The 15,915-nt window shown below is 40.2% G+C and overlaps 1 protein-coding gene across 4 annotated transcripts in view; it reads left to right on the top strand.

Annotated features, from left to right (window-relative positions):
• SHPRH (SNF2 histone linker PHD RING helicase) overlaps positions 1 to 15,915 on the top strand; it is an 84,843-nt gene that overhangs the window by 19,175 nt on the left and 49,753 nt on the right. For 3 of the 4 annotated variants that reach the window (XM_054974795.1, XM_054974788.1, XM_054974804.1), the window contains exons 4-9: positions 3,509 to 3,727; positions 8,436 to 8,514; positions 9,284 to 9,434; positions 11,021 to 11,126; positions 13,004 to 13,260; positions 14,257 to 14,928. In XM_054974795.1, coding sequence (XP_054830770.1) covers positions 3,509 to 3,727; positions 8,436 to 8,514; positions 9,284 to 9,434; positions 11,021 to 11,126; positions 13,004 to 13,260; positions 14,257 to 14,928 — 1,484 coding nt within the window. Of the gene's footprint in view, positions 1 to 3,328; positions 3,412 to 3,508; positions 3,728 to 8,435; positions 8,515 to 9,283; positions 9,435 to 11,020; positions 11,127 to 13,003; positions 13,261 to 14,256; positions 14,929 to 15,915 lie in introns of those variants that run through there. The other variant, XM_054974813.1, reaches the window with a different exon arrangement.

Below are 15,915 nucleotides of genomic sequence, written 5' to 3'. Positions count from 1 at the left end.
TCTTAGATCTCTTACCATGTTTCTGTCTTGCTGGAATAGTGAGGGCTTGAGCTTGCAAAAGCTCATGTTTGAGAAGACCCCACCCTTCACTCGCTCCTTTCCCTCTTGGAAGGTCGCTTTACTGGTTGTGATAACCTCTCTAAGGAGGGTAGGAGAGATAGGAGCTCTGCGTTCAGACCTTCCATTCCTTCAGTTTTTCGATGAGAAACTCCTTATGTGGGACTGCACTGATGACTGACAACAAAAACAATATTGCACTTACCTGTAGCTGTTGTTCGTCTAGGTCTTCGTGCAGGCACACATTCCCTCCCACCCCACTGTGAGATTATGACACCTTACAGTGGCATAGGAGGAACTGAGGGAGGAAGGGTCGCTCCACCCAGCAACGCCGCTTTTGGTGGGAATGCTTTGCGCAGGCGTGTTGCTGTGGAGGAGCGCTGTATAGCGTCTGAGAGCTTGAAAAGCTTTCCAACAGCTTGCCTGTGCAGTCCCAATGTGTGCCTGCCCAAAGACCTAGACGAATAACAGCTACAGGTAAGTGCAACCCTGTTTTATAGAATATTGCTATTTTAGGATATATGTTAGATTTTTGTAGACTGCTATTTTTTTCCATGATAAAATGGTTCCATACTTTCGAGAACCATTGGTTTATTGATGGAGGTGTTTGTTTATTCCAACGGAGGCTATCACTGTTTTTGCTACTATTAACAAACTGGCTATGAGATTGTGTCTTATCATAGGGATATTGAGATTTTTCCATTGATCCAAGAAAATGAGCTGTGCTGAAAGTGGAATTTTGTAGTCAGTTATAATATAAGTGTTGTAGTATCTCCTGCTAAAATTTGTTTATTATTGGCCATTACCACCAGCAATGTGCATATGTTCCGATTTCTGCACGTTTTTTTCCAGCACAGAGGAGAATATGATGATGTAATTGCTGCTAGGTTTTGTGTATAGTACCACCATGTTATGATTTTGTATGTTTGGATTTTTTTGTTTATTTCTTGAGAGTTGAGTAATTTTGATATCCAGATTTTTTCCCATTGGTCAGTAGTTAATGCCATTCCACAATCCTGTTGCCATTTTGTCTGGAAGTTTGTTGATTTGGGTTTGCTGATTTGGATGATAATTTTATAAATTTTGGAGATAAGGCCTTTCCTGGTTGGATCTGGCTGGTCTAATATGTTCTCAATATCTGATTTAGGTTTATATAGTATATCCATTAACTGTATTTGTGCAGCCCTATGAGAGAGTTGGAGAGATGAGAACCAGGGAATAGTCTTGTTTACTTTCTTTTTTAGTTCATCTTTTGTTAGTATACCTTTTTTTGACGCTATATCTATTAGTCTTGTGATGTTAAGTTGTCTCCACTAATTGCAGATTGTTTGACCTTTTCCAGGTAGAAACCAGTCTTGTGATAAAAATGTAGAGTAGCGCGATATTTTTGGGAAAAAATTTGCTCTGTAGGAGTCCCAAACTAAGTATTTTCATTAAAAACTTATTTGAACTGAGATGGGTGGGAACTACGTTTGCTCTACAATAATTCTTGTACTGTCATGGGGTGATGGAGAGATTTCAAAATTTGTAACTAGTCTTCTTGTTCTTTTCTTCATACCATCTGTATTGTGTTTGTAAGGCTGATAGCGTTTGCATATGACACTGAGTAGTTGAAGCTTCCATTGGTAGTTTTCTGTCTCAGGACTTGGAAGGAGCTTCTCGGACATTTATAGTTCCATAGGAAACTATTGAGTATGGATTGCCATTGTTTCACTGTTTCTGCTGGTAGTGATACTGGGATGGCACGGAAAAGGAAGATTATTTTTGGAAGAACAAATGCTTTGACTAAATGATAACTGTTGTATCATGGGTTTTGCTGTTTGTTCCATTTGAGTAAGTCTAGTTTTATTTCTCTGATTTTCTGAGCGTGGTTATATTTTATTAGATGATTGAAGTTAAAGGGAATATTAACTCCAAGATACAGAAAGTAGTTGTAGGCCTGTTGATAATTATATTTTGAGCAGATTTTCTCTTTGGTTTGTGTTTTAATATTCATAGGGAGTGCAGTTGATTTAGAGGTATTAGTTGTTAGACCAGAAACTTGAGCATATAGATCGAGGATTTACTGTAGATGCGGTAAGGATTCTTCTGCCTTTGTGATATATAGTAGCACGTTGTCAGCAAACATACTTAACTTACGAATTTTTGAAGCTATTTTTATACCTTGAATGTGATCATTTTCATGAATCCTAGCAGCTAAGGGTTCTAAAGTGATGGCAAAGAGCAATGCTGAAAGAGAACAGCCTTGTCTCATCCCTCTGGAAAGCTTTATTACTTCTGATGTTGTTCAATTTATTTTTATTGGAGTAGTTGCTAAAGGTAAGTAGATACCTTCCTAGAGGATCTAGACATGATGCTTTGTGCTGGAAGTTAGTGGATTTAGAAATGATGATCGAGACTCCTCTTGATTTGGATTATCCCTTTGCATGGAATTGGTGTTATATCCAGCCTGCTTTTAATTCTATATTTCTGTTTGAACCAAGGTGAGTTTCTTGTAGTTCAGCTCTCTCCCCTCATCACCAGAGCCTCAGGAGCACCATCAAAGAAGGGCAAGGAAAGCCCTCTAAGCCAGAAGGTGCAGTGCCAGGCTAGCAGCACAGTACTGGCCCAGCATGAACAGTGATGATGAGTGCTTGCAGGAGCAGAACTGAGACAGCTGGCAGGTGCATGATGCAGCGCAAGTGCTTGAGCAGCGTGAGGCTTAAAAGCATCAGAGAAAGGAGTGGCTATATGGAAGCAATGTGTCTGCATTGCTTCCATTGGTATTACATCTCCTCCCACTGAGCCTCAGTAGACAAGAGGAGTGCCAGCAACTGCCTCCAACTGTTGTTCCTTCCCTCAGCAACATAGGGATTTCAGTTCCACTTTGCCTGTGGCTCTAGGCAGTACTTTATGCTCACACCTGGAAGAGGTGTTGTCCCAAAATTGCTGCTGGCTCCTCCAGTTTTTATTAATTCAGATAGTTATACCATGCTTTCCTCCCCAGTGGGGACATAAAATAATTTACAACATTGCTCCTTTCTCTTCCATTTTATCCTTGCAACAACCCTGTAAAGTAGGTTATATTGAATGTGTGACTTGCCCCAGGAGACTTAGTGAGCTTTATGGCACTGGGGAGATTTGAGACTGAGTCTTTCAGATCCTGGCTTGCCAATCTAACCATTACCCCACACTGTCTGTTTGTACTGTATTAACAGGTAAAGGTAAAGGTAGTCCCCTGTGCAAGCACCGAGTCATTACTGACCCATGGGGGGACGTCGCATCACGACATTTTCTTGGCAGACATTATACTGGGTGGTTTGCCATTGCCTTCACTAGTCATCTGCACTTTTCCCCCAGGAAACTGGGTAATAGGTAAAATTTCTGTTTAGCAAATAAATAAGTACATCTTAAAGAATTCAAGATGTTGGTTTCAGATTATAGTGAGTAGTTGGTCTTTTATTCTGTTTAGATATACTGGAAGATGAGGAGGAGGAGTCAGACAGAGAGATAGAACGGCAGAATATTGAAGAGCTTTATGACTATGTGAGGCATACTCATCAGAAGGAAACAGAGTTTTTGAAAGAAAATGTACAGCACTCTGCATTGATTCCTGTACTAAGACAGTATCAAAGTGAGGCTGTAAACTGGATGCTGCAGCGAGAGAATTTCAGAAACGTACCTACTAATGGTAAGTATCTTGAAATGGTCAAGGTCAATATGAATTTAAACATAATGCTACTGGGAGAACTTCATAGTGATGCATTTGACATAGAAATTTGTGAGGAATATTTTTTCAGATCACCTCATAAACTTGTTTCCTGACGCCAGTACTGGGCATCTGGATTTTTGCACTCATTACTTCTTTAAAAATATCTTTTCTAGTTTAAATTTTCCAAAGCATGCAATAGCCAGAGAGAGATTTCTTTAAAAATGGCTACTGAAGTATTGGCCATTCCTGACTCTTTTAAGATTAAGATTACTTCTGAGTATCCTTTGCAAAAGCTGCATTGTTGACATGATAACTTTTGTTTTACTGTTATTTTTAATTCTTAAATTTTGTTTATAGTGTATGGCCTATGGGCTGTTAAGCTTGAATAAATTAAACTGAAACTTTCTAGTTTGAATTCTTCCATCTGGATTCATACATCCATTGCTTTATTTCAAATTAACTTAGGACATTTCAACCACTGGCTTTCATTCTTGCTGCTTTGTGTTGAAAATGTTTGTGATTTTCCTGTGAATTTAACTGACCAGTATCTTTTGTGACTAATGGAGACATTGCCCTTTGTTTAACAGGAAGAACATTTTCAGAAATAGAAACTGTACATACATACTTTATAGAAACTCTCACAGTTCGAGTCTTATTATTTATTTGATTTTTTATTTATGTTATTTGAAGTGGTGTTTCCCAACTTGTGGGTCAGGACCCAGAAGTGGGTTGCAAAGACTCTGAAAGTGGGTTGCAGGCCAGCCCTCCTTAATGGCTGCCCCTGCCCGTTGCATTGATTTCTTTCTCTTCTCTCCCTCCATGCCAACTTTTCACATTCTCAATTCCCCTTCCCTTTGCATCAGTAATGGGTGGGGGAAGCTGTCTAGCAACTAGTAACTTTATAGGTATACACAAATGATCATGTGTGAAGTGGCTCCAGTAAGAACTAATGTCAGTGCTTAATTTGAGGCAAGGCTTCAACCTGTATTTTGGAACCTAATGCCTGACCCTGGTAACAGTATCTTCCATGTCATACATTCATTGGTATTTTTTTCTTCACTGTATACACATGGGGATAGATTAAGAATCAAATAAAATGTGTCCTGATGGTTACTAGAGTGAGTTTCTTAGAATCCAGTGCTGGATCCAGGGTTGCCCACGCCCGGGGCAACCCTTGACTTACTGTCTTGCGCGCACAGCGCGTGCACACACGCTCCCCACGCTGCATGATGATGTCACTTTGGTGATGTCATCACGCAGGGCGGATGGAGTCAGCATGTGGGGCTGAGAAGCAGCCCGCCCCATTCACCTCCCCGCAGGCAAATGGCGCGGGTGGCCTCGCAGCCCCCCGCGCTGCTTTCGCCTGCTCCGCAGGACAGGGGGCAGCCGGCTTGCTGCGCACCCCCTGCTTTCCAGGGCAGGCGAAAACAGCACGGGGGACTGCGAGGCTGCCCGCGGCATTCGCCTCCCCGCAGGACAGGGGGCGGCCGGCTTGCCGCATACCCCCTGCCCTGCAGGGCAGGCAAAAGTCAGCGCGGGGGCTGCGAGGCTGCCCACACTGCCGCCTGCGCGCTCCGGCAGCTGGGAGCTGCTCCCGGCGCCCCCTCCCTGGCGGCGCCGGGGGCAGACTACCCCTCCTGCCCCCCGTAGATCCGGCCCTGTTAGAATCTTAAAGGAGATTAGAGAGAGTAATAGAGAAGAACTAGGTGGTCAAAGGCGGAAGTGTAGCCCTATATGCAAAGGCTGTGTGCTTCAGAATGCCATTTGCCTGGAGTTCATAGTAGGATTTGATGTTTGTTGGTTTCTCTAAAACATATATTGGCCATTGTAGAAAATAATGCTGGGTTAAATGAGCACCAAGATCATACCTAGGGCACCAGAAAGCCTTGGGACAACCCTAGATAAGTCATTGTATCTAATAAATTTCAGCTTGTGGGTCACTATTAGGGGTGTTCACAGGGTTCCTGCTTCGGGTTTACCCAAAGTGAGAAAACAATCTGGAATAACCTGAATTCCGAAGCAGCAAGCCGCTTCAGGATTTGGGTATTTAAACCGCTTTGGTATGCTCTGTAAAGATTTGGAGTACATCGAAGTGAAAAAGCCAGGGGAAGCTTTGTCCTGGCCCAGCTCCCTCCCAGATTTACCTGGCTGGCAGGCCGCCACTGCAACAACCGGCTGGGTGGAGGAGGAGGCTGCCACAGGCACCACTTGTAAGTGGCATTTTAAACTTTAAACCCCAGCAATCAGCTGGAGCAAGGATGCAAACTTTAAAGTGCCCTCCAAGAGCACTTTAAAGTTTAAACCCCCTGCCCTTGCTCCAGCTGACTGGCTTGCAAGCGGCATGGGGAGCACTCTAAATTTTAACCCCCCACCCCACCCTTGCTCTAGCTGACTGGCATGGGGTTTAAACTGCCTGAAGCTTTCCAAAGTGACCCGAATCGCTTTGGAAAGCTTTGATTTGGGATTCCCGAATCAGGCCTACAATGCTGAGCCCAATTCGGAATTCCCAAATCTTTAAGAACTGGTTCCGATTTGGGTATTTATCCCGAATTGGAAACCCAAATAATACACCCCTAGTCACTATATCCAAAAGGCGGGAAACCTCTGATTTAGAGTCCACCTTTCTCACATTGACTTAGAGTGCATTACACAGTTTAGAAAAAAGTTTAGAAAAAGACATTTAACTGAAGTGTACAATAAGAACTCTGCTGGCTGAGACCATAGGCCTATTCAGACTAGGGTTGCTGGTTTCCTGGTGGGGGTGGAGGATCTCCTGCTCCCAGTTTCTGCCCTTCCCCACTTACCTGGCCAGCAGGAGGGAAAGGCATGAGAATGAGCCTCCTGAGGCATGTACCAGTGTGGTGTGACAACGTTATTTCCAGGAGTGACATCACTGCACAGGCCAAGAGAATGCTCTGTGCTTTGCGCTGGGCCAATTTGGGCCCCAAATGGGCTGATTCTTTAAGAATTTGCCCTGCTTAGAATGCAGGAGCAGTCCTGCAACTTGCACAATGATGTCAGTCTCAGAAGAAACGTCATCATGTTGGCGTCTGGAGCATGCATGTGTGCACAAAGACTTGCCAGTAGGGTAAGAGAACTTGGCAACCCTAATTCAGACCAGTATCCTTGTTTTTTACACAGACAGCAGATACTTCTGGGAAGTTCACATGCAATAGAGCTTTCCTCAGTATTCCTCAGCTCTTGTATGGGGAAAATTTTTTAAAAAGTAAAATCCTCTTCACTGTTACACAATATGCATGTTTTATAAAACTCTGTTCTGCTCCCTGCCCTTGTTAGTTGTTTCAAACTTAAGCCCAAAATGTTTAGCCTTTCCTGTTCTGAAAGTTGTTTCACTGTTTGATTTTCTAAATTTCTAGCTTTTATTTAAAAGCTTTATGTTATTTAAAAGCTTATGTTGTTTTAATGAATATGAATTTTTAATTGTATTTTTAATATGTTGGTATCCGCCCTGAACCCACTTGCGGGGAGGGCGGAATACACATTTGAAACAAATAAATAAAATAAATAAATATGTGTAAAACATGCAGCTGAAATAGACTGAAGCCCATAAAACATATTAAATTCATTGCCAAAAGCCAGTTTAAAATTTAAGCATGAGGACAAACGTGCTAAAAAAACCCTTAGCCATTCTGCTTGTTCATTGTCACATTCAGCCCAGCTTGCTCACCCTGCATTTGCAGCATCAGGACCCTAACACTGTCTACTCCTGGGCGGGCCACAAATCCCTGGCATTTTAGTCTTGCACATGAAAGTGCTAGCAATCCAGTTTATACAGTATACCAACCCCAAAGAACCATGCTCAGTCTATTTAACTTATCCCATGCTATTTAAATTAGGCCTTATATTACTTGGCCATGTGCATTGCTTTATTTAGAAGCTGACTAATTATGTATAGAGCCCCGCAGGAAATCCTTTCCTTTCTCTTCAGCCGTGCAGCTGAACACATATGCATATTGTTGGCAATTTCCTTGCTAGTTTTTGCTTAATTCATTGAGTTAGGCTCATGGGCAGAAAATAATGTCAGGTTACAGCATTCTTAAATTATTCCACATGGAATATAGCAACTAGACTGCTGCATTCCAATTTTCTGCTTTGCACAATTGATCTGGAAGTTGATGGAGCTCTAGAGACTTACACATTAACCCTGAGGGCCGGTTTCTGATGGCCTCCCTGTAATTCATAACTCTTGTTTCACCTTACAAAATTGATTGGGGAGTGTAAGTAATAGAACTTATGTAGCACAACTGATAAAAAGAATTAGCTGTGAGCTGTGTTCATAGCTAACTGACCAAAAACTAACTAGGTGGCCCCCAGCAAATCATTATCTCTCAAGTCCTCCAATCCTCATATACCGCTTAAAGATACTGATCTATCTTTACAGGGTCATTTGATAAGAACTGATGCAAGTAAAATCCTTAAAATAATAAGTGGTGGTGCCAGGCTGCTGAAGTTCTCGTTCATTTGTAAGAGTTATAACTGTGATACTTGGGCATGTTTTGTTATAGAAGTTGAAAGAATAAAGGGACATAGGAATGGGTGTGTATGGAATGTTGAAAAAGCATTCCTCAGAACTGAAATTTTTGTACTCTTGAAAAAGTAAGATGAAGTTCAAATGTGAATAACAGCAGCATGTGTGTTAATCTCATTTTTTTCTTTCCATCAATAGAAAATGCCCTCCACTACTTATGGAGAGAGTTTATCACTTTAGATGGAATAAAACTCTACTATAATCCTTTTACTGGCTGGTAAGGATTATTGGGTTTTGTATTATAGCTAAAGAGCACACAATTGAAGCACTTCTAGCAAATGCTGTGAATACCACTTCACCACATTCTTTACAAAAATATTTTGCATACACATTTTTTAAGATTAAACTATGAAATGCTGCCTATCTGTCTTTTAAATATTTTAGCAAGGAAAAAATAAGACAATATGACAGGTGGTAAATTCATTTAGACTATCAGTGTAATCATTTTTCCATATCATTCTGTTTTGCTGACAATATTTGGATCATCTCTTGTGAAAATATAATAATAATAATAATATGTTTATTGCTTTTCCGGCCGAAGCCATAAGCCATACAAACACCAACAAAATATGAACTGTACACTTGAACATACCCAATCTTGTGAAAATATTTACTAGGATTAAAACAATTTTATGAAGGATTTTGTTTTGAGTTGGTTTTCTGTATTAGAGACTGAATAGTCTGCTTATTCTCTAACACAGATACTGAGAATTTTCTTTACCCGCTAGAGAATGCCAGAGAAATAATTTCCTTCAGTGAAATTTGTAGTCAGAAATTTTGCATATGCTTTTACACACTCTGAATAATGCACTTTCAATCTAGTTTCAATGCACTTTCGTGATTGTTGCAAATGGATTTTCCCATTTCTCACAATAATATTCAGTTGCAAGGTACGTAGAAAGTGGATTGAAAATGCATTATTCAGCATGTGTGAAAGCAGCACATGCTTTTACTGTCTTTAACAAGGATGAATTTTTGACCTTCAGCATTATCCGTGAGCACCCAGTTGCAGGGCCTCAGTGGCCTGGAGGAATATTGGCTGATGAGATGGGTCTTGGGAAAACAGTAGAAGTATTGGCTCTTATCCTAACACACTCTCGAAAAGATGTTAAACAAGATGCTCTGATGTTACCTGAGGTGAGAAACAGGTGATAGGTATGTGGATGAAAGCATGTTTTTTCACTACTCAAGGGTTGATTCAGTCGATGTGTTTGTAAGTGGGTATGTATGTAGACCGGAGCATTCACTTAAAAAAGTTAACATTTGAACTCCAATATACCTTCTGAATTTACTTATACATTAGGATTGACAATGTAAATTGACCTTGTGTGGCAGTTCTTAATTCATTTAACTTTGATAATTAAGAAACAGCATTTGGTTGTAAATGTAAAAACATCATTATTAAGATAGAATTATTGTGGAAAGCATGATTTATTATTTCCATTTACCTTATAAGAATGAGCCTTGCTGGGAAGAAAAACTAGCCTTTACAGGAAGACAGGGAAATCCTGACTCACAAAAGTTTTAGAATTCTTTGATAGTAATAACAAATAATAAGATATGGTAATTGTGTAGACACTACCGTAAAAGTTATATATACAACACTATTGTAAAAGAGCTGTTACTGAGCACTCGATTACCCAGAATGCTTGATTTGGTGTAGTGGTTAAGAGTGGTTAAGAATGCTTGATTTGGTGTAGTGGTTAAGAGTGTGGGACTCTAATCTGGAGAACCAGGTTTGATTCCCCATCCTCCACTTGAAGCCAGCTGGGTGACCTTGGGTCAGTCAAAGCTTCTAGGAGCCCTCTCAGCCCCACCCACCTCACAGGGTGTTTGTTGTGGGGATAATAATAACATACTGTAAACCGCTTTGAGTGGGTGTTAAGTCATCCTGAAGGGTGGTATATAAATCAAATGTTGTTGTTGTTATTGCAGAGAGGGTGGTTCCTCCCACTCAGCCACTATACCTCTGGGTCTGTACCCCTAACACGTGTTTAGGTTAATATATATTATATAAGCATTAACAGAATGAAAGTAAAGTTTTGTCTTCAACTTTTGTAATTTTTACATGAATAATGATAAGCTGTAATTGTAAATTGTTTAACACAGGTCATAGTGCATTTTCATGGTTGATATGTAGTATTAGGGTGCCAAATTTCCTTTAAAAACTATCTTTGGTGAATATTGATTAGGGTTAATGAAGAGCAAACTATTAAGAAGTGAGATTCAGTATTTGTTCCCTTACTACACCTTTTAAATCTTGGTCTTTCAATCACATCCTTAATTTTGTTCCGCAGATGAAGTGGTACAATTTATATCATTGCATTGGTGCCGCAGTTTTTTGCACTTGCAGCCCCCATTGAGACAAATGGCACTCCAAAGGCTGTTTTGCTTCAGGAAAAATGGCATGGGGGGAGGCAGGACCCCCGTCTGTCCCTTTGCCATGGCTACAGTCCAGATTGGGTACTTGTGGTACATCTAAATGGAATTGCCATTAAGAACTTGCAGCTGCAGTACAGCTGCAAGTCCCTGTGATGAACCTGTGTAAAATGTAACATCTAATTGAGCCTTGAACGTATATATACATATGTCCTTGATATTGTTGACTTAGTGTCTGGTAACTACCATTAGAATAATACTGTAACTAAGCATCCACTTAACTAAGCATCACCACTGTAACTAAGCGTCCATATAATGATCTTATTAAAAAAAATCTCTTTCAGGGTTTCTTGGTAAATTTCTTTGTTCCACCGCAACCCACTGAAGGAGGTGAGAAGAAAACCATAAAGAAAATGGAACTTAAATCAAAGAAGAAAGTGCAGTATCCTAGTAAGTATTATTCAGCAAATATACTTTGCCATAAGCTATGTTAAGGAAAGCTTTGTTCTGCATACTGAAGAGGTGACTTATTGAAGCCTGGAAGTCCTCCTGCTCCAGAAATGGCAGAAGATATTATTGAAACCCACACCTTATGCTCCAGTCTTTACTAATAAGTTTGTGCAGGTGATTTGTGAAGTATACCTAATAAGATCACACTGGGTTTATAATTGAGATCTACTCTTGAGAACAGAATTTTTACAATGCTTGCTGTGCTTAGGCTTGTGCTGGGCAATCATTTATTTGCCATAGTTCAGTGCTACTTTGTACTTTATCTTTTTTGCCCCTTTTTTCCTATTCACTCTTCAGACATAAGATCCATAATTCTGTCTGAGTGTAGAGTAGTGAATGTATGTATTACACAAAATCATCACTTGTATTAGTTAGCCATTTTATTTATTTAAAAGTATGTATATTTAGCCTTCAAAATTATCTGCAGTGTGGCTTTATATCAGTATAAAAATTACACAACAACAAAATAATTACAGATCACCAGAAATAAAATAATAGAACTAAACACAAGCATGAAAAGTGAGTTGATCTGATTTTTCTGAAGATTTCCTTCTAAGTTGAAAATATTTTTTACATTACACAGAAATAAACAAAACAATTCATAGCAACCCCCACATTTTCCTCTGTGTTTACTGAACTGTCATATTTAATCTACAAAAAAAGATGTTTATCAAATTAGAGCTGATCTAAATTGATTGAGATACTAAAAATAGTATGAATAATAGTTTGAAATACTATGAATATTTGTTCATTTTTATTAATTTAAACATTTTAGTAATTGATTATAAATGGAAATTAATAGAAACCCAATTATAGAAATACAGTTAAGCTGTTCCTAATTAAGTTCCTAATTATGAGTACAAGTGGGGGACCCTGAAGGACGTGCAGGAAGCACCTTGTCCCCCTATTATAATTTATTCTTTCCCTTCCCTGAAAGTTTCCTTTTCCTCCTCTCTTTCTCATCCACTAGCCAAACTACCTTTACTTGCTCCCTTGTCTTCAGCTTTCCCTTTTTCTTCCCTTTGCAGCATCTCCCTGGGATAAAGTCTGCATGGTTTCAGGTGCTGTGCTGAGCCAGGTACAGAGCAGAGAATGCCAAGGACTTGTGGGGGGGGGGTCCTCACTTTCCCCTGTATTTCCTTTCCCACACTATTTCTTCTTTTCCTCCTCCTGGCAACTACTGTATTCTTAACTTGCCATGCTTCCTTTTTCCTTCCCTCCCTCCCACTCACCCACCAACCTTTTTCCTGCAGCCTCCATCTTCAGCTATATTATTCATTTACTTCATTTATACCCCACCTTTCTCCACAGCGGAGGCCCAAAGCAGCTTACAACATTCTCCTCTCATCCATTTTATGGGGCTGCTGTTGAACATTAGCAAGCAGCTAGGCCTGGTTGAATCATTGAAGTCATGTGATATCAAGTCATCTGATGGTTGCTTCTGGGCCTGGCCTCAGTGAGTCCTCCCTCAAAGGCCAAAACAGCCCAGGAAAGGGCCCTGCCTTTTACTGACAGAAACAAAGCCTGGAATACTGGCTAAACTGTTATGGTTGCCCAGCAACAGCCACTGAAGGCATCTGATTAAAGCTATGGGTGCTCCTTTTATCATTTGGGTGTTTTTTTTTTGAAGGGGAGATTGGTTTCAGATTTTTCTGTAAGTCTGGAGTATTTTTCATATGCATAGCAAGTTCTATCTTGTCTGTTCATGGCTCCTGTCTCTGGATTTAAGTATCCACAGATCAGGGCCACTTGGCTATTAGTATCTAAGATGTTACAGCCTCTCATCATAACTTTTACCTGTCCATTTGTTTATGCAGGCTTGCGAATAATGCTCTTAGCAGCTATAAAGGAAATGAATGTAAAGAAGGGAGCATCCATTTTTGCTATTTTTAAGTATGTCCATGCTATATACAAATATGACATACAGCGTAACCGTCGACTTCTTAAAAGAACTTTGGAAAAACTAATTGCAGAAAAGGCAGTAGAACAGGTCAAAGGCCATGGACTTGCAGGTTCTTTCAAGTTGGGCAAGAACTACAAAGAACAGAAGGTTTGCAATAGATCCAAGAAAAAGGTAAGATGGGAGATAGATAATTTCCTGTCTGAAAAACAGTTTAGTTTATATTGTTTCTATATAAATGTTGAGGACTATATTGATGCTTCTTTGGGAGGAAAAGAGTACAGCAGCAGTTAAATGAATGAGAGTGCATGACATTCATGTGGGAATGGCTATATGGGAGCTCTTATCAGGCCTTCTCATTCAGTGTTTTCCTGCACTTCAGCCATCGTCCCAAATTTTGCTTAAGATATCTTTGGAACCATCCCAGGGCATTTTATAAGGTTGAAAATAAACTTTGACTAGTTTATATCAGAAGAACTGAGTTTAGTTTTGATGAAAGTTGGTAGGTGAAATAATGTATAATGGAAAGTGTGTCTGTGGATGTAATGGGAGTGCACAGATTAATGAATCACTCCAGCAGTGGCTGGATTTTTTTTGCCTATAATAATCCTAAATTAGAGAAAAGAAAACAACTGAATCTGTGGTGGTATATTTTTTAAAAGTGGTTGAGAGTGCATATTTTAAAAATTTATGGAAAGAATACACCCAAGCTCTAAATATACATATTGTTCCAATTCATCATCATCTCCTGCCACCATCTTGGATTTTACAAAGGCTAGGATCCAGATATCCAAATACAGGGTTCTGTGAGCGCACTGGAAAGTTCTGGTTTCCCTTCCTAATTTAAGAGCAAGAGCACATTAAAGACCAACAAGATTTCCAGGATATAAGCCTTAGAGAGTAAAGAATTCTGTTGATCTTAAAAGTGTTACTGGACTCAAATATTACTCTTCTTCTGCAGACCAACATGGCCACCCACCTGAAACAGCCTTCCTGGTATAGTGCCTCTGGCCCATCCCAAAAAGCTCCTGCTGGCATGGAGGAAATGAGCAACCCCACTGTACAGAGAAATGCCTTCTGTTCTCAGAAGGGCGACTGGATCCCCGTCATAGTGTTGGTAATTTAGATTTAATTGATTTGTTTCCTTTCTTCTTTTTTTTAAAAAACTAGGGAAAAAGTTCAAATCAGATCCAGGAAAATACCTTCCAGAAGAAGAAAAATGAAACCAAAGAATTGGAAGATAAGGGCACATCCTCTGCAGATGTCATTAAATCACCTCTTCCAGCACAAGACCATGATTACTGTACAACCAGCAAATACAACAAAAGTTCAAAATTGGATCCAAAGAGATGGAAAGCTGACGATACCCAGGACAGACCTGTTGACCTAGTGTCTATTGATTTGCCATGCAATATGCTAATTCCCAAAGACAAAGCATGCAGTGTTACTGATGTTCCTGAAAACTCAGAGGAAGTTGATGAACAGAAAGAACAACAATCTCCAGTCTCCCAAGGACATGCTAGCACTTTTGTACAACATCCTGGTTCAATTTTTCCTTTCAATACATCTGATTACCGCTTTGAATGCATTTGTGGTGAGCTTGGTTTAGTAGACTATAAGGCACGTGTACAGTGCCTAAACTGTCATCTGTGGCAGCATGCTGAATGTGTGAACTATAAAGAAGAAAATTTGAAGGTCAAGCCATTTTACTGTCCCCATTGCATTATAGCAATGAAACCAGTTCCCACAGGAGCAACTCTGATAATCTCTCCTAGTTCTATCTGCCACCAGTGGGTCGATGAGATCAACAGGCATGTGAGATCATCCTCCCTTCGAGTTTTGGTAAGATTATGTTACAGGTGCTGTGTATTTGCTATTTAGAAAGTGCCTTAGATGAAGTACAGCAGTTAGTGCATGGAATGGGAATATATTTCCATCTGATTACTTTGCTGCCTTGTATATGTTACAATAAATATCAGTTATTCTGTAGTAATAATGTTCATGGCAATCCTTACAAGTTTTTGAGAGGCAAATGGAAATACCAGTAAATATACTTGAAAACAACAAGTATGAAATTGTAAGGATAACAGAGAAACATAGAGCTGGAAGGGACTCTTAAGGAGCACCTAATCCAACCCCCTGCACAATGCAGGAAATTCACAGCTACTTCTCTTTCATTACCTCAGTGACCACTGCTCTATGCCCAGAGAAAGGTAAAAAACCTCCAAGACCCCCTGTATGGCCTGGAGGAAAATTCCTTCCTGACCCCAAAGAGGTGATCAGCATTACCATTGGCATGTAAGAAAGGGCCATGAGAGTCTAACATGGGGTCATCCATTCATGCCCTCCTTCTCCTGATCTGCGTACATTCATATTGAGTCAGAATCATCGTTGCTGTCACAGGGCTATCTAGCCTCCAAGGAAGGAGAGCTTACCACCTCTAAAGGAAGCCTGTTCCACTGAGGAACCGCTCTGTCAGCAAGTTCTTCCTATCGTTTAGCTGAAAACTCTTTTACTTTAATTTTAACCTTTTGTTTCTGGTCGAACCCTATGGGGCAGCAGAAAAAAACTTCGCTCCTTCCTCTGTGTGACAGCCCTTCAAATACTTGAAGAAGGCTGTCGTATCACCTCTCAGTTGCCTCCTCTCCAGGCTAAACATACCTAGCTCTTTCAACTTTTCCTCATAGGACTTGGTCTCCAGATCTTTCACCATCTTTGTTGAAATGTCCTCCTTTGGACATGTTACAATGTTAAGCTAAAATATGGTTCAATTTCTGAGATTCACTAGTTTGCCTTATTTGCCTAAATAATCTAGTGCAGACCCATTTT

The sequence above is a fragment of the Eublepharis macularius genome, chromosome 1 (genome assembly GCF_028583425.1).
Source record: "Eublepharis macularius isolate TG4126 chromosome 1, MPM_Emac_v1.0, whole genome shotgun sequence".
NCBI lineage: Eukaryota > Metazoa > Chordata > Lepidosauria > Squamata > Eublepharidae > Eublepharis > Eublepharis macularius.
This window is presented reverse-complemented; position numbering and strand designations above follow the sequence as displayed.